General features: G+C 34.1%; 1 protein-coding gene across 1 annotated transcript; it reads right to left on the bottom strand.

The window, feature by feature from the left end:
• Positions 1-361: 361 nt before the first annotated feature.
• LOC148271978 (brain-specific homeobox protein-like) lies at positions 362-11,783 on the bottom strand (the record flags this gene model as incomplete). The annotated part of the gene is made up of 3 exons (XM_088240684.1): positions 11,420-11,783; positions 6,502-6,609; positions 362-538 (listed from the first exon to the last, which is right to left on the bottom strand). Coding segments are annotated over exons 1-3 (649 nt in total), but the record flags the coding sequence as incomplete, so codon positions are not given.
• Positions 11,784-22,629: the final 10,846 nt, after the last annotated feature.

Here is a 22,629-nt window from a genome sequence, read left to right as displayed (position 1 = left end):
GACAGGTAAGCAAAACGCCACACACCCACAGCAGCATAAGATGATGGGAATGATGATGATGATGATAAACTTCCTCATTGTATTCGAGTTTTTGTTTATTTTTAATGCTTATCGTTGCACCTCACTAGGGCTGGGCTATATTGAGTTTTGAGAATAGATGTTTCAGAAGAATCTTGGGTGAGCGGTGGTTTGACTGGGCCATATACTGCGCCACTTAACCAAGCTTGCCTACTTCACAAGGCCGACAAGAATCCGACTTGGGAGGATGTAAAGCAGCTGGCAGCCTTCAGAGATGCCTGGAGGCTCTTTGTCGACAACCATGCTCCAACTAGGGAGTGGACATGAAATGAAGATGGCTTACCTGGACGATTTCTATTCTTCTCTTGGTGTTGTGCCTTTCTCAACTGTTTCTTATGCTTCATCCTTCTATTCTGAAACCAGGTCTTGACTTGCGTCTCTGACAGGCTAAGAGCTCCCGCAAGCTCCACTCTCTCGGGGGTTGACAGGTACCGCTGAGACTCGAACCTTTTCTCCAGTCCTGGAACAAAAATAAAAATACCTTACTAAAGGATTTCCGCAGGGAACCGCACTAGAACCCCTTCATTACAAAAAGATATCCATATATTTTTTTTAAATTTCGAATTAAGTAACATTTGACATATATTCATAGACGAATTACGGGTTTTTAGGCTTCTCCCGTGTTAAGATAATATTTTATTTATTTAACTTTTTGTACATAATGTTATTTGTACATTGGCGGGCTTATTGCCAAATGGCAATTTCTTCCAACCAACCAATAAAATAAAAGTTTTATTTTTAAAATTCAAGTTACAGAACATATTCAATAGAAACAAAAAAAAGATTAAAAAGTTAAAAATATATAAAAATAGAAATAAACGTATTTGTTTATAAATTACCTTAAATCAAAACTATTACTCAATGGGAAAAAGGAAAAAAGAGGAAAGAGGAAAAAGGAAAGGAGGAGAGATTAAGGAAAAGAATAATATTAAAAACAACAGAAAAATAATAAATATTGAATACTTTAAAATAGTAAAAACAGAAAAGCAATGGACATAAAACAGAGCTAAAATAAATGTATTCCCCCAGCAATCTCATACAGTGGTCTCTTCCCATTGATATAATCTAGCTGTGGATATTCTTTGTTTTGGAGAACCTAATATGTTTACCCAAGACATTGAACACTTTTGGACCCATATACTAAAAGTGTCTTTGAGCAAACATCGTTCGTGTTCTCGGAATTAAATAATTTGGGTTACGCAAAAACCACGTAAAATAAAATATTTGGATTGCAACAATTTGCCTAAACGTTTTGTTGATACAATATGCCTTTGATAATCAATGTGAATATCTGTGCTAGAAAATACGAACTTGAACTCGATACTCGAACCTATGATCCACAAGTAAAAAAAAACCAACCATGAGGCAAATTGCGATCACATTTAATTTGTGTTTTGCAAAGCCACCTCCCATGTTGCATCCTCACAGCAGAGATAGGAACTATGGCAACAGGATCTTGGAGCGAGACCGTGGATGGATCCAAATGAGGATATCTAAGGAGGTGAACACCTACCATTCTCTCTATGAATCGCCTCAATAGACTAAGGGGGGGTGTTACCCGATGTAAAAAAAATCTCTAAAGCTGGGGGTACCTCTCTAGTGATGATGGGGACAGGACGACAGCCACCTATTGACATGCCCGCTCATGGGAAAAGGCTGCACTCCTGGGGACCTAATTGTGGCAAATGACAAAGCGATATCTGTCGCCGCATATTGGAGTGGCAGGATATAAGACACTGGACACGCTAAGTAAGTAAGTATTCGTAGGGTATTTTCATAAACTGGGGATATGATTTTTAATGTATTCAGTATTTAAAGAATATTTTTACGATTGGAACCATATTACTTTCAAAATCTGAAACGAATGTTTTTATTTATAATTTCCTATTTAAGGTTTGATAGCAATAAAACGGCCCGTAACTGGCCAAAAGGGTTGATGACGTCACGCGTGACTTATATATCCTACGTTCACTCAAATCCTATAATGAGATACTCCGACGCGGGCGGCTTGTGGCTTTTTATTTGTTTTTTATAGTTAAATTTCGTCTTTTCCTTTGTTTTTTTTTTTGTTTTCATTTATAAACATCCATAGCATTATGACTGAAATTGGTTTTTTACAAGGAAAATCCGATAACTTGCCCAAAATAGATATAATCATGATGGGTATTTTTTTCTCATCCAATACAAACTTTTTAAGTTCCGAGTATAGAAATGTAAAGGCCGTAAAGTAAGCAAATTTATAATGTTTGCTGCCAGAATGTATTCATTTAAATAGTTGTATTATTATATGTATAGGAAATAATAGATTCCTGCAAGTGTGAAGACTGTCCAGCATCTCAAGGTCAGTTGCCATTTTATAAATGCAATAAATTTCACAAATAAATAAGGTAGGTTTTCATACAGCAATTTTTTAGTAATTTTATTTTTTATTCATATAGAAAACCAACAGTTCCACAAATTAAACTAAGTAACATAAGCACATAAATATAATACAAATATAAACAATAACGTTCAAAGAATAAACTATTTTGGTATTGTAGTACCTGTCAAGCTTTATAAGTGCTAATTTCAGTACGTACTGTTAGTAAATGTTTATAGTCTACAGTCTACATCATAAAATATAGTATTTTGTACTGAACAAGACCTACGGAAAAAAAATAGTGGTTTGTTTTTTTTAACATCTCGTTTCATAACGTTCAAATGCGTTCAACCATTTTTTCTGCATTTTTTCATTAGGTACTAGGAATGGCCAAAAAAGCTTTATTTGGCGTCTTCACCGTAGTGTTTGCGCACATCGGAACTAAACAGTACTTGCATCTTATAACTAGAGACATTTTATGCGCGTTAATTAGTTAAAACAGTGTAAAACAACCGATTACAACAAAAACAACACGTAGGCTATACAAATTCGTATGAATTTGTTTGAACGGTCAGTCAAATTCGTAACGCGTGACGTCACAAGCCCATACGGCATCCGAATGTTCGTTTTGGCGCCAATTCAAAGTATACGTTTTTAAACCGCTCTGAAAAATTAACGCGTGGACATAAAAAAATAAAAACTGTACAGTTACCATCATAATTTTTTTTTCTATTTTTTTTGGAAAATAAAAAAAAAACGTGAAAATACCCTATTGAAATACCTTTTTTTAAAAGGAATAACCTTGTCAGCGGGTAGAAAGGAAAGGACGTGGAAGGATGTTATGAAAATTACACCATATCACCCAGATCAGTTAAGTAAAATTCCTTCTTGGATTTGGTTTTTGCAACAGAAAGGAATCGAACCTTTTGTGCCAGTTTCACACTTGGCCGTCTGACCAACTGTGCCACGGCACTTGTCGATAGAGTATTTTCACAAGTCGCTAATAACGTCAAAAATACAACATAAATTTAAAGCGGATTTTTAAGATTCTAATGATATAACTATCAATGTATTCAAAGCGTGTGCGAAGGTTTTCACGATCACTGATATCAATATGTTTCTTTTTTGAGTGATACCGTGTGTGTTGGATTTGTTCCGACGTTTCAGCTACCATTGCAGGAGCCATATTCAGGGTAAACTGAAGGAAAACCTATTAAATCCAAAAGATAAGTAAGCTGTTTATAAACTAAGTTACCTAGGACGTGATAAAATGTACATAGGACAACCAGGACGCACAGCAAAGAAAAGGATTGACGAATACAAAAGAGCGTGTAAACTTGGGCACCCTTACAAATCTGCAATAGCGGAACACTTTATAGACACCGGAAATTTTTTTGCCTTTGAACCGAAAATTTTGCATAAAACGGTAATTACAGTGCACGAAATACACAGACACCCAAATAACATAAACAAAGACGACGGGCTGAAATTAAACTCAACATGGTTCCCAGCACTACATACCGACAAATTGCTAGTATTTCAACACATACTGTTTTAACAAATTACAACAGGGATGGAGAACACCTTAAATAAGGAAATATGGAAGTCTTGGCATTTACAGGGCTTGTGACCTGTCATTGGCTGGTTTAAGTGGCCACTTTACACACTGTGTAACATTCACCGTTTTACCTATGTTTGAACATCCATATTTCTTCAATTCTTCCATTTGTTGATTTAAGTGAAGTTAAAGAGCTGAAACCTTCATTGCTGTGAAGAGATTCATCTGACTGAATTATTTCACATACTATGCAACGCCTGAAAACAATTTTTCAATTTTCAAACTTCTTCTTGGACTAGCTGGTTTTATTACAATTTTTGAGATTGTCCAGATGTTTGTAGACAACAGACTGGATTTCACCCCCTCGGGAGTCATAAGATAAACAAATTACAACAGGGATGGAGAACATACTGTTTTCTACATACTGTTTTCCACAAAACACTCAAAGTTTACCTGAAGATGGCTCCAGCAATGGTAGCCAAAACATCGGAACAAATCCAACACATATTTATTAAAAACACGTTTTCGTTTATAATTCTCGGGTTTGAAAATTAGCATATACAAAACGGCTCGCAGTTGGCATAACGCCATTTGGACGTCTCGCGTTATGACCGCCGCCGCCGACTGCTCTTCTAATAAACGTTGCGTGCAAGTTTTCCGCTAAAACGTCATTCGTGCCTTTTTTTCCCACAGGCCGTGAAACTTCTCGTTTTCGTGTAATTAATATAGAAAAAAATTCTACAAGGGCTGAATATATGCATTATTTATTTATTTTACACTTTATATACATATACATATTAGAATACGCTTCTCCTATTTGGTCTCCATTCTACAGGACTCATATTGACCATATCGAGTCTGTCCAACACCGTTTACTAAGAAAAAGTGGCATGGTTGCTCGGATTACAAAGGGGTAATTATTCTTATTTTGAAATAGAGCTATTTCTTAATCTGTCTTCATTGGAAAGACGTAGAACTGAGATGGACCTTATATGCATTTTCAAAATACTTAATGCTTTAAGTGATGTCCCATCTCTGTTGCAATCAATTTCTTTTCATGTTCCCAACCGTGTCACCAGAAGTCAAAAGCTGCTATTTGTAAAATCTTCTAAGAGCAACTTTGGTTTTTATGCCCCAATGTCCAGAATGTGTAGATTAGTCAATTCATCACACGACTTTGAATTTTTTGGGATAGATCTTCCGGCTTTTCGTAGATCTCTTCGCGACTAAACAGTGTGGGATGAAGTTGGATTGGCATGGTTTAGCTCGTTTTTATGAATATATTGTATACAATTATTGTTTTGCCCTTGTTTGTCTTTGCTAAATAGTTTTATGTTCTTTTTGTTCAGTTTCTTGCATTTTGTTTCTTCATGTAACTGTTGTAATTGGCTTAGGCCGTATATATATAATAAATAAATAAATATAAGGGCGGGCATATTTCCTTAAGGCGATTTCTTCCTACCTACCCAAACCGTTCAGTCTGAGAAAATTATAAATACATGGACATATTGAATCTTACAATTTTATACAAAAATTAAAAACAAAGAGTAACAAAATAAAAATATATTTAAAAAAAATTAACACTTTACTATGAAGAGAGAAGAGAGGGGATGGGAAGGACAGAAGAAGGATAAAAGAACAATTTAAATATTAAGATAGTGACATTTCAATCTTGACTTAAATGTAAATAAAGAAGGGGCGTCTCTAACATTACAAAATAGATTATTCCACAATCAAGCGGCAATTACTGTGAAAGAGGAGGCAAGAAAATTAGAGCGATGACAGGGTATTAAAGGGGTTCTCTCGTTACTAGAACGAAGAGATAGTCCGTGTTGTGAAAAAGGTTGGAAGAGCTCTCTCAGATAAACAGGTGAAGTGGAATTATTTAAAATGTAGTGAAGAAGTGATAGAATGTGAATGTTTCTTCCATTACGCATACTAAAAGCAGCCAATGACAGGTCATAAGCCCTGTGGATGCCAAGATTTTTTTATTCATTTCTCCAAAATGCTCTTTATCATAACCTTATGATACTTTTAGTAACAAAATAATCCTCTTGAATTTATATCAACAGAGAGGGAAAACATTTTTGAGAAGGGAATATGGAAGTCTAGACATTTACAGGGCTTATGACCTGTTTGGCGGGTTTAAGTGGCCACTTTACACACTTTACCCTTCTCAAAATTGTATTCCCTCTCTGTTGAAATAAATTTTAATATAAACAACTCCCTAGGGAAGAAATCCAGCCAGTCTGCAAGCATTTGGACATTCTCAAACATTGTTGGACAAAATAATCTGTTCAGATTTTGGAATACCTCAAGGAACAGAAATTGGACCTATATTATTTATTATATATGTTAATGATGTTTTTAATTTACAGAATATGAATGGTGAAATGTTAATAAATACAAATTGTTTTTTTTTTAATATGTGATAAAACTGAATTTGTAACGATAAATTAAATAAAACGATAATTAATACAAAGAGTATGAAGACTTTTTGAAATACCTGTTAATTGCGGATCAGAAAATACAGTTCTCGCTTTCCGTCTTCTGCAGTGCTTTAGCGCAGAAAGGGAGAGATCTGATGGGCCGAACAGAGCGTGATATGGCAAACCTGAAATCATCGACATGACTTAGAAATGTGTATTTGCAAAGAATAAGACAATAATTATCAGACAAAAGAAGGCAGTACAAAAGACATTGATATCTTATGGACACTTAAAAATAAGTATTCTTACAAATTAAATTATTAGGTAATGAGGAAGTTCAGTGGTTTTTTTCAAATGTTTTATTCGTTAATAGACTGTTAAACTAAGTCAATTTTTTTTTAATTTTTACATATCGAATTATCGGCGCTACGATTTTTCAAAGTTTTGCATTTCTGAAATAACTCCGCGTGTGACGTCAGAGGTTCATTTCCGCTTATTCCCATTCAGTTCTTCCTATTGGTCCAGAAGCGACAAGCAGACCGGAAATCTTCCATAGCTCTCAGATCATAGGTTAATTCACATGAACCAGTGACGTCATTTAAAGTAGTGCGTTTTTATCAAAATATTTTTTATTATTTTTTCTGTACATTTTCAAGAAACTTTGCACTACAATTTAATGCTCTAATTTTTACCCCGCGTAAGAAAACATTTTTTGTATCCAATTTCCCGTAGGGCTGAAGTTCCTCATTACAAACAAACACACCATCACGCCGTTTCCCCGTAGGGGTAACATGGTGATTCTTAAATCAAACAAAATTACACACAGTTAAATTGCGGACTTATTGCCACTAGCAATTTCTTAGTCTTACAAAAAAAAACACAAAATACAAACAATCAAGAAAAATAAAATTAAGTAAATAAAAATATAAGAAAATAGTATAAGTTATGTTGTCTATTTCTTACGTTATTTTAATTTGATACATTTTAATTTATTTATTTGCATCTTACGAATATTTATTTATACTTTGTAAACATTTATTTATAAGACACACTGTAAACATTTATTTTAACACCCTTGAAATTTTTTTAATACATTTTTTTCATTTTTTTTTTTGCAAAGCTTGTTATAAATTTTGACTGCCACGCATATGGGCCCTCTTTTTATAAATGATTGTTTCGTCAATGGAAAGGGTAATTTAAAAAATAATAATCGTAATACGTACATTTTCGTCAATAAGTACTTTGGCGGACTTATTGCTTAAAAAAACAAATACATTGAAATCTTTGTACGACACTTTTGTAGGCAGTAACTTGGAGTTTGCATCCGTCGTGTGGAGCCCACAATACGTAACAAACATTGAAAGGATTGAAAATGTTCAACGTAAATTTTTAAATACCTAGATTATAAAAACAATAAAACGCTAGCGCGAAGCCAATCTTCTGAACAAAATGGATTTTTTACTAATAATTAAGTAGACTCTTTTAACCTACTCTCTAAAATAAATCTTAATTTCCCGCTTTGCATGACAAGAAATAAGTATTTATTCCATGTGCCCGTCTGTAGCACTAAATATGCACAACACTCTTTTCTCTATCGTTCTTGCTCAAACTATAATGCTTTTTTTTTTCATTTATTGATATATTTAACATGACTTATTCTTTCTGGCTGCGATACGCTTCCGCTTGCTATTTAATGATACTCACGCTTACGCACACCTGAACACTTACTCCCTCCCAAATACACACAAACACACCTCTACACTTACTCTCATACAAATACACGCAATCACACCCTTTTGTTGTACCACGAAAAAGAATAGAGCCATGACAGAGTATTAAAATTAAAAGGGTTCTCTCGTTAGTAGAACGAAGAGATAGTCCATGTTGTGAAAGAGGATGAGCTCTCTCAGATAAATAGGCGAAGTGGGATTATTTAAAAGATTGTGAAGAAGCCATAGAATGTGAATGTTTCTTCTTTGCCTAATACTGAGCCAGTGTAGTTGCGTGCGATACTCGGTTATGTGGTCAGATTTGCGAAGATTAAAGATATAACGAATACAAATATTCTGCAATCGTTCTAACTCATCAAGTAATTCAGAGTTAGCATCTGGACAACATACATTCGCATAGTCAAGGAGTGGAAGAAGTAAGCTCTGGACCAATGTTTGCTTAACATTAATTGGCTAGAAATTCTGTAATCTTTTAAGTGAGTGCAAACTGCTATAAAATTTACAACTAACTTCGTTAACCTGATCGTGCCACCCTAAATGCTTATGAATGATAATACCTAAGTTTTGATCACTGATCATGATTGACTTCAGAGTCATGCATGGAATTTCTGTACCATCTATTTTGAAAAGAGGAAGTGTGGAAAAAATCACTTTTGAATACATTTGTTTACTACCAACAAGTACAATTGGGGTTTTTGTTGGATTTATGAGAAGTCCATGTTTTTTTATCCATGAAAAGATATGCTCGAGTGCAAGTGACATTACTCTATGTGTTTTAACAATGTCAACGGGTTCGAAATGAATGTACATCGACATATAAATGGTATGAAAAGGGGAGGTTTTTTGTTATTGGATTGTGTAAAATATTTTGGTGTGAAAACGCCCATTTGAATAAATATTTCACATAACCATGTCGGGAATAAAACCCGAGACCTCTCGCATGGTAGGCAAACGCGCTGACCATTTCACCACGAGGCCGACGTATGTAAACTGTATCTTTATAACACTGGGTCAACACTGTTCTGGCATCGAGACAACACTATTACGTAGGCAAAAAAGTCCATAACCTTTTGCCAGAATCGTGGAAAGACGAGAGTGTTGTCAAGTTACGGAAGGTGTTGACCTCGCTCTTTCATGACATTGGTCGTAGGGAGTCAGGAAAGTTGATGCATGCCACGGATTGGAGAACCTTACTGGATGTCAAAAATAAAATATAAAAAATAAGGAATAATTTTAAAAAAATATATTTATATATTTACAACCATGGAGTTTCGCATAAATAAATTGTCTATGTTTTTATGAATGTATGTATGTGTATGCGCATGGGTGTATGTACGTGTGTGGGTATGTACATGTGTATATATGTGTATATATGTGTGTGTATATATGTGTATGTCTGTATGTATATGAATCAAAATGTGTATCCGAATAAGTTTATATTTTGTTTGTCTGTGCTCTATATTAATTTGTTAACTATTGTAATATATTAAAATGTAATTGCCTAGCTTGGAACGGGGTATGTACCCTTGTTAGCTGGGCAAAGTGAACATGGAATTGTATTTTGATAAAGAGTGTGAATAAATAAATAAATATATATTTTACGCTTAACCGTTTTACGTGCGGTTTACAGCGAAATATAGATCTTTGCGCTGCGCGTGTTCGTAGATATTTTAATTTTCAAACAAATCTGTAAAAAAGGTTCGATGTTCGAAAAACTCGACGCGAATGCATATACAAAAAAAATAATGTTGTTTTTTTGTGTTTAAAAAGGTTTGTTTTTGAATGTTTATCCCAATCAGATTAATTCCTTACATTCCTTATAATTTTTTTTCATTTATTTCTTTTTACTGGATTTTTGTAAATACTAAAATATTATTAATTGACATTCAATACATTTCTGAAAATGTCAAGAGATGGAAGAGTAGAAAAAGATGTTGAAAGAAGAGTGAATGCGGGCAACAAAATGAACGGAGCACTAAGCACAGTAATTTCTAATAAAAATATGTCAATCGAAGCTAAATTGGCAGTGCACAACGGAGTTTTAGTCCCGACACTTATGTATGGAAGTGAAACATGGAACTGGCAGAGGAAGGATGAAAGCCGAGTGAACGCGGTTTAAATGCGATCTCTCGAATGTGTGGGAAATCAATGTATGACAGGGTTACGAATGATGAAATTAGGCGAGAGTGTAAATCTGAGTCAAGTATAATTGATAAGATTAAGAAAGGGTCTCTGAGATGGTTTGGTCGCGTAGAACGAATGGACGACGAAAGAATGGTAAAACAAGTATATATGGCGGAAATGAACGGCAACGTGAGACGAGGACGACCGAGGAAGACGTGGCATGATCAGATAAACCAAAATCTTAAGTCTGGTCATGTCAAAAGCAGACAGAACCGAAGGGCATGTATGACAAGATGTATGAATGTGGAAGAGGCTAGGATTGTATGCCAGGATAGACGTGTGTGGCGGTCCATTCTCTCTGCCTACTGCCTGCCTGAAATGGTGTGATGTTAGTAGTAGTAGTAGTAGCATTCATGAATAAAGTGCACACATGTTGGTGAGGAGAGCTGAGTTTCAAATTTGCGTAAAGAATTCTACATTTGAAAATTAATTATTTTATGTTTTGGAATTCAACCATAAACAAGTACCTAAGTACCTATTTAAATTCAATATTTGAATATTAATATTTTTTAGTTTTGGAATTCATTCATAAACATGTACCTTGGTACCTGGGTATCGATGAAAAGTCTGTTTCCTTTTATCCGGACAGTTTTTGCACACTTTTACGACACATAGTTATTTTATTATTATTTACTTATTGACGGACTTAAACAATCCATGACAACAATGGTAAACACAGTTTCTCATACTAAATACAGCTACAAATGAAATAAAATACAACAAAATAAAATTAAAGCTTGTACAAAAAAAAAATATAATTACTACCTGAAGAAAATATCTGGTCTATCTTAGTTCTTTCTTTTCTTTTGGTTTCGAATTAAATGTCAAGGTCACGTCGAAACCCAGCTGGCGGTTAAAGAATGACTAATTCGTGTAGGGCATGAGTTGAGTGTCATAATTTTAGAAGGCTCAGGGTAAAACGCGGTCTGACTTTTCTTCAACAACACGCATTTTCGTATTTCCTCCGTGGATTATGGCAGAAAAGTACCAAGAAAAAGTCCAAGCCAATAGCAGGCAAGCCGACGAATAATAAATAACAGACGAACATACAAAATATTTCAATTAGATTGGCTGTTGTTACCTTGTGATAAAAAATACGGTGTCTCCACAGTTTTGTAGGGCCCAGGAGGAGTGTTGAGGTACACGCCTAATGCGCTCATAGCAGACTGGATGTAGCCCTCGTGGGTCCCGATCGCGGGGCGCAGGCTCTGCCCCTCCACCCCGTAGCACGAGTACCCCGTCCTGCCGGGGGAAGCCACCCTGGCCTCAACGGGCCGAAGCCCCATTGCGCCGTCCCGGGGCCTCTCAGCCTTCCCGCTGCCACGGAACAATATGTCTTCGATTAAGAAGGAAGTTTTGCAAGTCGGCTCTCCGGATCTATGCGCTTCCAATCGTTGGTTGCGATTTGAGTCCATTTTTGTATCAAAACCTTTGCGAAGCTCCATTTTCAGATGAGTTCATTAAAAAAAAACACGCATTCGATGTTCTAATTACACACACACCTGCTGAATTTCAAAAGCGGTGAGTTTACGCCTCTAATAGATATATATATTTGGATAATTTATACAGCGCCATTTTTTTTAAAATCACCTCAAGAGCGCTGTACAATAAATAAATATCCCAGCACGTCTTGCAGCTACAGAGCGCATGGACGATTGGGATTCTAGTTCCTCGTCTCCAATTATGATATATTACAATTCTGATATATGGGAGCTAGATTACAGCACGTCTTGCAGCTGCAGAGCGCGTGGACATAAGGTAATCTAGCCCCTATTTGCATTTTTATTTTTATTTCATGTGACAATGAAGTTTAAAGTTTAAGTGATATTTTATAAAACAATCTAAAAAACAAATTTAAAAAATAGAAGTTAGATAACAACAAGTCTTGCAGCTACTGAGCGCATGGACGGTTGGAATTCTAGACCCCATTTACTAAATATTAGTCTTATTATTTTAACAAAGTTTTGAGTGAAGAATTTAAGTATATTTCTACTTGAACAATGTCCAAATGTTTGCAGACAGGCTGGATTTCCTCACTAAGGAATCATTTAGATCTAAATTTGTTGCAACAGAGAGGGAAAACATTTTTGAGAGGGGAATATGAAAGTCTAGGCGTTTACAGGGCTTATGACCTGTCATTGGCTGGCTTAAACGGTCATTTTACACACTATGTAACATTCACCGTTCGAACTTTTTTTCACAAAAGTCAACAGATGGAAGAGTTGAGGAAATGTGGATGATTAAACATAGGCAGAATGGTAAATGTCACACAGTGCGTAAAGTGGCCACTTAAATCTATAACCTACTTCCACTATTTATTAAAACAATTAGTAACGAGAAAATATTTAAAAGGCTATAAAAAAATGGATAGTGGAGCTGGGTAGAAGTAAAATGGATTGTCTCATTCGCCTAAACCAATATTGAATCAACTGCTCCACATGTGTATAGCTTATGTTATGTTTTTGTTCTTTCATTGTGCGTTTTGTAATATAAATACTATGGATGCACATAAATTAATTATTAACATAAATACGTAGTGTTTAAAACTGTCTGAACATTTCATTTATTATCTCTGTTTATTAAGTTAGTCTTTTTTGTTTATTCTCAAATGTAAAAATATTTCATTAAATAAGTATATTGTTAAGTGTCCTCGGCACGGGCAACCCCGGTCCCCAGTGAGGGCACATTATTTTGAGTATTAACCATTGTTTATAATGGAAAAAAATATGAATAAATAAAATAAAACCAGCCAATGACAAGTCAAAAGCCCTTTTAGCGCCCAAACTTCCATATTCCCTTCTCAAAAATGTTTTTCCCAACGCTGGCTGATGCGGCAAACTTCCGTCATCATCACCAAAGTACTTTCGAAACGACCCAAATTTTTACCGGACACGGAGCTTTGAGAAGTTACCTATACAGATTTAAATGAAGGAATGATGACTGTTGTCCATTCGATGATATTTCTTCACAGAGTATCGAACGCCTGTTATTTCAGTGCCCGATTTTCAGTTTACAACGCCATAAACTTGAAGCAGAGTGCAGGAAAGATGGGATATCCTTAACAGATATCCACACTGTAGTTAAACGTAGTTATCACGCGCCATTGTTCTTGGACTTTGCAACAATGGTGATCGGACTCATAAAGGGAATAAACCAAAATCAGTGATCGAACTTCCCATTTCCAAGACAAGCAAAAACGATTTTTCCGAGTACCTTAGCCTTGCACATGACACGTAAGGCTACTAAATACAGGGGTCCGAATATATATTTAAAAAATTAAAATGTTCAAACACAGCTCGTAAAGTGGCCACCAAAACCTGCCAATGTCAGGTCATAAGCCCTGTAAACGCCTAGGTTTCCGTATTTACTTCTCTAAAATGTTCACCATCTGTAATTTGTTCGTCCTATTAATTCCCTAAGCGATTGTACCAAAATTTAAAAATAAATATGGACAACATACGTTTGATTATATTGTTCCAAAAATATTCAATATGTTGCCACTTGACATGAAAACATGTCATAGGAAATATATATATATTTTTTTTTATTACGAAAGTGTTGATTTATTATTTATGTAAAACATTTTTAACTCGGTATTTTTATCTCTCATTGAAAACATTTTTATTATTTTGTTATTCTACTTATTTTTTATTTTTTTCTTATTTTATTTACATTGTTTAGATCTTAATTTTAATAGGTGCTTTTAATTTTGTTGTATTTTTTTATTCTGTAAATTTGAATTTAAATTTTCGATTTACGGTGTTTTATTATTTATCTTGTTTTGATTACATTTATGAGCACACACTATTTATATATGTGATTATATTTTTTTTCCTTTATTTAAAATACATTCAAGTAAATGGCTATTAACATATTACAACAGAGATGAAGAACGTTTAAGAGAAGGTAATATAGATGTGTGGGCATCTACAGGGCTTATGACCCGTCAATGACTGGTTTAAGTGGCCACTTTACACACTGTGTCACACTCACCATTCTGCACATATTTGAACATATATTTTCCTTCAATTCTTCATCTGTTGATGTTTGTGAAGTTAAAGAGCTCAATAAGCCCGGTAGATGCCCAGACTTCAATTTTACCTGCTCTTAAATGTTCTTCGTCTCTGTTGTAATATGTTAATATAAACAGCTCCCCCAAGAATTAAATCCAGTCCTTGTCTACAAAAATTTGGACAAACTCAAAATATTGTTGATAAATGGCTATTCTTTAATTTTAATTGTATTATTTTACCTTCTTTTTATCTTCCTACTTTTAATTTACATATTAAAACAGAGATGAAGAACATTTAAGAAAAGGTAATATAGAAGTCTAGGCATCTACAGGGCTTATGACCTGTCAATGGCTGGTTAAAGTGGCCACTTTACACACTGTGTAACATTCACCATTCTGCCTATATTTGAACATCAATATTCCTTCAATTCTTTCATCTGTTGATGTTTGTGAAGTTAAAGAACTGAAACCTGTATTTATGCGGGTGAGATTCATCTAATTGAATTATTTCACCTACATACTAGGCAACGCTTGAAAATGTTATTTTTTCAATTTCTATACTCCTTCATGGACTAGGTAATTTATCAACAATATTTTGAGTTTGTCCAAATTTTTGTAGACAAGGACTGGATTCAACTCCCTGGGGAGCTGTTTATATTAACATATTACAACATAGATGAAGAACATTTAAGAAAAGGTAATATAGAAGTCTAGGCATCTACAGGGCTTATGATGAATCTCACCTGCATAAATAAAGGTTTTAGCTCTTTAACTTCACAAACATCAACAGATGAAAGAATTGAAGGAATATATATATTCAAATATAGGCAGAATGGTGAATGTTACACAGTGTGTAAAGTGGCCACTTAAACCAGCCGTTGACAGGTCATAATCCCTGTAGATGCCTGGACTTCTATATTAACTTCTCTTAAATGTTCTTCATCTCTGTTGTAATACGTCAATATAAACAGCTCCCCAGGGAGTTGAATCCAGTCCTTGTCTACAAAAATTTGGACGAACTCAAAATATTATTAAATGTAAATATATTTAAAATTAAATGTAAAAAGTATAAATGTGAAAAGTATTAGGTAATATATAGTGTAGATAGTGAACATAATTAATGAAATTGTACATATGAAACAGTGAATATTATAAATTAGGATATTAAGTGTATAACAATAATGAAGGCAAATGCTTGTGTCGTTTCGCGTCTAGATTACTGTCATGGAATATACGCAAATCTCCCAAAATATCAAACTAATAAACTTCAATCTGTTTTCAATGCAGCAGCAAGGCTTATTACGGGAGTAAAAATATATTCTCACATCTCACAACATCTTCGAGATTTGCACTGGTTAAAAAGCCCAGAGAGAATAAAATACAAGCTGTGCTGGACAGTATTCAAATCCCTTCGTGAAATGGCTCACTACTCTTAGGTCAGCATTTGATTCAGGAAGAGGAAAACTTGTCGATATCCGGCGCTCCCCAAACACTAGATTTGGAGATCGTGCTTTTACCGCCGCCGGCCCCTCTGCCTGAAACCGATTGCCTTCAAACTTACGAATCATCGACAGTCCCAGTCAGTTCAGATCCCAACTAAAATCCCACTTCTTTAAACTATCATACCCTCCATTTTAAATCTGGAAATATAATGTATCACTTAAGTTTAGTTAGAATGTAAGTTTAGATATACAATTGTAAAGCGCCCTTGAGGTGATTTTTTACAAAAATGGCGCTATATAAATCAGCCAAATATTATTATTATTATTAAATAATGTTAGAATAAGTATCGATGTAAATATTGTGTTGTAAATATATATTAGACTATGTTAATCATAGAACTAAATAAAATAAATAAAAGTAATAATAATAATGGATTGATATTGTAAAAATGCGTATATTTTATTGAATTACTCAATGAAAATTAAATCCTTTCATCTTTAAACATTTTGACAAACTAAACATATTAAAACATTAGTAATAGTAATTACGTTTGTAGTACCCAGTTACCTAGTAACTCAATAAGTTTTTACAATAACAAAACTAGTTTTGAATGTTGTAACTAAACGATTCAAAACGTCTTTATTTTATTCCTTTTTTTTTTAAATGCAATTTATATGTTAAAACACCTCGAGTATTATTACTTTAACACTGATTAACTTCTGAAAAACACATTTTAAAACCTTTATAATCCTTCAATTTTAGACCACAAGATTTCACTTTTTTATTCTAGAACTTTTCGATTGCTCATTAGAGTTTAAACACTGATTTTAATTGTCTGCACAGCGCGAATCGACGATTTTAGCGTCGCGACATAAGTGTGATCGAGGAGTAACGCGCCTGTGACGCCGCAACATCTCAGCAGGAGAGTTCTCTCGTTTGACTGACTCTGGTTTTACGAGGGGAGGAGTTTGCAGCAACCCCTCTCGCCAGAGGCCTCCCCTCCGAATCCCGTTTCTAGATAGAATACCAATACAATAGGTAGACCTGCCCACAAATACCAATCATATTTGCTGGATTTAGAACGTAATCGAAGGCAGGTAGGCACTATTTTTATCACAAAAATCCACCAATGATTGAATAAAGACGTCAGTACGGTAAGTATATAAATGTTTTCTTACACGCCGTAAAAATTAGAAAATTAAATTGTACGGCTGAGTTTCTTCAAAATATATTATAACAATGTCAATACAATGCGGAAGTTCAGTGCCTAACAGGGGCGAACCGTGTATAGAAGCGATTATGCGCAGCTTATCATTATATTTGACTATCCATAATAATGTTTTACGGTAACTTTACTTACAGAAAAACAAACAGAAAGTTACTATCTTTTTATACATAATTCCTCTGTACGTGTGATGTCACCGACTTCTCCTAAACGGCTTGGCCGATTTACGTGCGGTTTTCAGCGAAATGTAGATCTTTGCGCTGTGCGTGTTTGTAGATATTAACATTTTCAATCGAATCTGTGAAAAAAAGTTAGAAGCATAAAAAAGATTTTTTTTAAATGTTTACCAACAACATTCGCTTTTTATGGAGTCTTCTCAGATTCTTTCCTTACATTTCTCATGATTTATTCCCATTTATTTCTTTTTAAAATAAATACATTTTTGAAAAACGCATTCATGAATAAAGTGCTCCCCTGTTGGTGAGAAGAGCCGAGTTTGACATTTGCAAAAAGAATGCTATATTTGAAAATGAATTAATTTACGTTTTGGAATTCAACCATAAACAAGAACATAGATACCTTCTTATCGATGAAAAGTCTTTTTCCTGGGTAATAGCAGGCAAGCCAACTTTCGGGCGGGACAACCTCTGTCGGGTCCGCTAGTTTCTTATAAATCATTTCCATCATTTTTATCCAAATATAAATAAAAATATTATCAAAACGCGCCCAGCGCCAGAAATGAGCCAAGGTACTAGCCGATTACTCTGGCTTACCTATTTCTTCAAACAAATAAGTGTACTATATTTTGGACATCTTAAACCCCGTGGCGGGATTTTCCTCCTAGAGTAAACTTGCAGATTACACAAATTCTTTGAAGATTTCCGATTTGGAAACCGGTGTTTCAAACATTATTTCTTAAATACTATTTTTCTTTGATATGATACTATTGACATATGGGTCGTAACACATGTGGCGCACGACGCGGCCGTTTTTGGCATTATTCATTTCTAGAACAAATCGGCAAGTTGGCATTTCAATCGTAATGAGAATACCTAGTACTGACTGAATTCATTGTGCTATTTTTTATTATCTTTTATATTATCTGTTAAAGTTATCTTTAAGTTATCTGTTAAATTAATGGATAATATAGCTACTCAATATAAATATATCAAGAAGTTACGTCGTTTAAGTTGATTTCATCGATAAGAGTTATTGTATCACACAGAACCACAGGAAAAATAGCAATTTTTAGTATATATCACTTACATTATACTATGTACCGACTATGTAGGTACAAATAAATCATATTTTTTATATTTTATTATATAAATAAAACACGAGTGATACTAATCCACAAATTTGGAATATCCAGTGACCGGTTTCATCGCTTTCGTGACATCTTCGAGACTGGTATCTTTACTAAAGAGTTAAATGTATTTATACAGAACAGAGGTAAGGATAGATAATTCAAAGTTATATGTAAGTAAATAAAATAAAGTTATTTTTATCTTAAGGATCATTATCAACAAATTATCTTTGAGTACTAATGAATTGATATAATGCTATTTTAATGAGTTTAAATATTTTATTTTATTTTTAGCGTCCCATCCTTCTTGAGTGTGGTTTTGTAAATAATGATTTCTGAAAAACAAAGGGTAAAAAGTAATTAGTCAAATTATATTACAATGGGTAAAGTAATGGAGAATGCACGGCACGTGTGTTATCTGTTCATTAAGTAATTCTACGTCGGGTTTATTTTTTAATCTATTGATTTCGAGAATTGCTAATTTGTCAAGTTTATGGCCTTTAGGTGCAATATGAATTATTTTTACATCATTTTTTAATTCGAAGGAATGTTTATTTTCTATTAAATGATTGTTTTCTCGTGTTTTATTTATATAATAAATTACAATGAACTTCCATCAAGAATTTTCACTTACAAACTTAAATGTTTTTTATATTTTTTATAGCTTACCTATAAATAAAATCACCGTTCGCTACTGGTGCCTATGGAAATTGGATAAAAAAAATGTTTTCTTACACGCGGTAAAAATAAGAGCATTAAATTGTACGACCGAGTTTCTCCAAAATATATTAATAAATATATTATAACAATATCAATACAATGAGGAAGTTCAGTTAAAGCTAACCTTCGAATATGTTTCTTTATTTTGTTAACCATAATGTTTAAACAGCGCCATATTTATTTAGTTTATATTGTTTTTTTTGTGTTTTTTGTTTTTTTTTTGCTAAATAAATCCAAACTTGCATGATGTTTGTTTTTTTGTAAAAAACAAACATCATGCAAGTTTGTTGGATGGTAACTAGGAAGTTTGCTTTAAACTTGCCTCAAGTTTACAGAGTTGTGATCTCAAACTTGGGTCAAGCTTGAACTCTTGATACTTCAAACTTAATACAAGCTTGAGGCAAGTTTAAATCGCTATCTGGGTAGTAATAACAAAATACATAGTGAGAAACATATTAAAATACGTAGTAAAAACAAAATACATAGGAAAATAACGTAGTAATAACAAAATACATAGTAAGAAAGATATTAAAATACGTGGTAAAAACAAAATACTTAGTAAAATACGTGGCGAAAACAAAATACATGGCAAGAAACATAGTAAAAGACATAGTTAGAGATGAAATAAAAAACATTTGTAAGTATATGCAGAGTGGATAAATACTTGACGTAAAAAAATGTAAGGGGTAGGTCACCCAAAGAGCTGTAAAAAATTGTGAATCATTTCTAAATACATTATTTTTATTGATATTTTTTATTTGATATCACCACTGTCGTCTGGAATTTTTTTTTGGGATAAACATTAATTTTAAAAAAAATAAAAAATTCATTATTTGAATATTAAGTATGTTGTTTTTGAAGTAAATCGCCGATACCGTAATTTTGAAGAAACCGTACCCTCAATTCTTTTATTGATAAAAAGAAAAAATAAAATTGGGAAGTGGCTACTTTGCGAAAGCCTATTTAATCCTAAATTTTTTGCAATACCATTTGCATTTTTACATTTTTTTTGCACCACAACAGGCCAGGAGGCCCAATTACAGGGGTGAATTATATTACTGAACATCCAGGCTTGAGAAAAATCACATTTCAATTCTATTTTTTTGTGTTCTCACCGGGAATCGAACCCGGAACCTTCCATGCGTGAGTCAAGCGTCTTGACCACTACACCACGGAGGCCGCTTAAATAAATAAATTCACTACAGTTAAGATAATAATAGTAATGATGCAGTGCCCTATGGACCACTGGGTCCAACTACAGATGCTGATTATGATGAATATTTGCCAAATATTCCATGTTCCATTCGAACCCTTCGTCCGGAATTAGAATTATTCTAGAATCCAATTTGAATTTGAATCGCCAGTTTGAGCGGGAATCGTCGCTTGTCTATTCAAGATGGCTAACGGCTTATCTCCCATTGGATAACCCCCCGGCGGGCGCGCCGCGATTGGCTGCCCGGCGCGCTGGCCACGCCCCCCGCGGCACGAGGGGATTAGGACATTGGGAGAAATTATGTTCGGAAATAAATGAAAATAGGGAAATCACGTGTTTTTTGCCATAGGGAAATATCTCATACTACGAATATTGGTAAAGATATTGAAACAGATTTAGAATGATTAATTGTATTTTTAAAATGTGAAGAAATGTAGGTAAACGTCGTTTTACGCCGGGGTTATGTTCCGAGAGACACCGGCGTAAAATGAGCACAAATATAATGGAAGATATAAAATTAGGTTCCGTGTCAAAATTCTGAGAACAATCTAACATTTATTTAAAATAAAACACTTTGTAAATTTACCACACAAGAGTTAATACATTAAAACACGACTAGTTTCAAGTAATCAATATTACCCATCCTCAGGTGTAAATATAAACTTATTAATTAAATATATTTTATTTTACATAGTTTATGTTTACATTTTATTTTATTTAATTTATTAAATATAGTTTATATTTACACCCGAGGATGGGCAATACTGATTACCCGAAACTAGTCGTGTTTTAATGTATTAAGCTGTTGTGTGGTAAATTTACAAAGCGTTTTATTCGAAATAAATTCAAAATGTTTTTCCACAAGTAAATCATACAATCTTACATGTTTATTTAATGAGGAACTTCAGCCCTACAGGAAATTGGATACAAAAAATGTTTTCTGACGTGGAGTAAAAATTAGAGCATTAAATTTTACGGCAAAGTTTCTTGAAAATATACAGAAAAAATAATAAGAAATATTTTGATAAAAACGCACTACTTTAAATGACGTCACAGGTCCATGCAAATAAACCACAATCAACCGACGCCCTAAAGGTGAACATAACACAGGCCATCGCTCAAATTCAGCCAGATCAACGCGGAAGAGTCATTGAAAAATGGACCACTCGGATCCGTGCCACCGCAAGAAGCCGAGGCGGGCATTTAAACGATGTCATATTTCACACTAAATGGGACATTTGGGCCTTTCAAATAAAAAAAGAATTTTGTTAATACCTCACACAGAACTTGTTTTATTTCTTTTTTTTTAAAGAAATATTTGCGTTCTTATGATTTACCAAAATATTTCATTTTGAGGTCCATTTTCAACGAGTTGTAAATAACTCACTAATAGAAAATGGAAGTTGGGGTAAAGTGGGATTCGAACCACGGAGCTTTGGTCCGTAAATCCGAGACACTAGCCACAGGACCACAACCCGATTTCAACATCTAACCGCCCTTATTAAAAAACCCTTTATAAAAATTAAAAATAAAAATTTTGGCTTGGTTAAATAGTCTATTATCAAATACAAAAAAGACACTGGAATTCCTCATGGAGTTTCCGCCGGTTGTTTTCGGGATGAAACATCATCCGACAGGAGGATGACGCACACTGTGACAGTTCTCTATATGTATATACGAAGTACGCGCACCAACACTGGCACAGTGCCACCCCCACCCGGTTCCCACCCCCCCCCCTCCTGCGCCAGCCGGGTTAGGCTGGCTTTGGTCTAAGTGGGTTACCAGAGGGGAGAATGTGCGCAGCAGGCCACCGAACTGGCTAAAAACAGTTTATTCAATAAGCGTATTTTAAGAAAATACAACAAATTACTGGGACATGTAAAATTCCATATTCTGACCTTTAGGTTGAGAAACAATGAAGTCCTGTCCATCGATCAGCATAGAACAAACTATGGCCTTAATAACGTATTAGTATTTGGAACAATAAATAAATTCAAAGTAAATCTAAAGAAATTTTTTGAACAAGCGTAAAAACTGCATTAAATTTTAATTAGTATGAATGTATTATTCTTTCCTGTTTTTCTTTAAGTATACTAAAAGTTTTTTTTTCTCATGAACTCGTATATTCAAAATTGTATAAACTCTAATTAATAAATAACTATAAGAGAGTCACTCTCCAAGCACAAGAGTTAGTCTCTTTTTTTGGAGAGTTACAGTGATAACATTTACTAGATGTATAAAATTAGATTTGTATAGAATAAAAAAAAAATGTGTATCATTTATGAATTTTTTTTATTTATATATTTTTTTAAAAAACCTACACATACGCACGCAGCTTGTTCATAAATGTACGCAGAAATGTGGCATGGTAA

The sequence above is a fragment of the Micrasema longulum genome, unplaced genomic scaffold, assembly GCF_059751315.1.
Source record: "Micrasema longulum isolate JH-2025_06_02 unplaced genomic scaffold, ASM5975131v1 h1tg002549l, whole genome shotgun sequence".
NCBI lineage: Eukaryota > Metazoa > Arthropoda > Insecta > Trichoptera > Brachycentridae > Micrasema > Micrasema longulum.
Note: the sequence above shows the minus strand (reverse complement) of the source record. Positions and strands in the feature narration are given on the sequence as shown.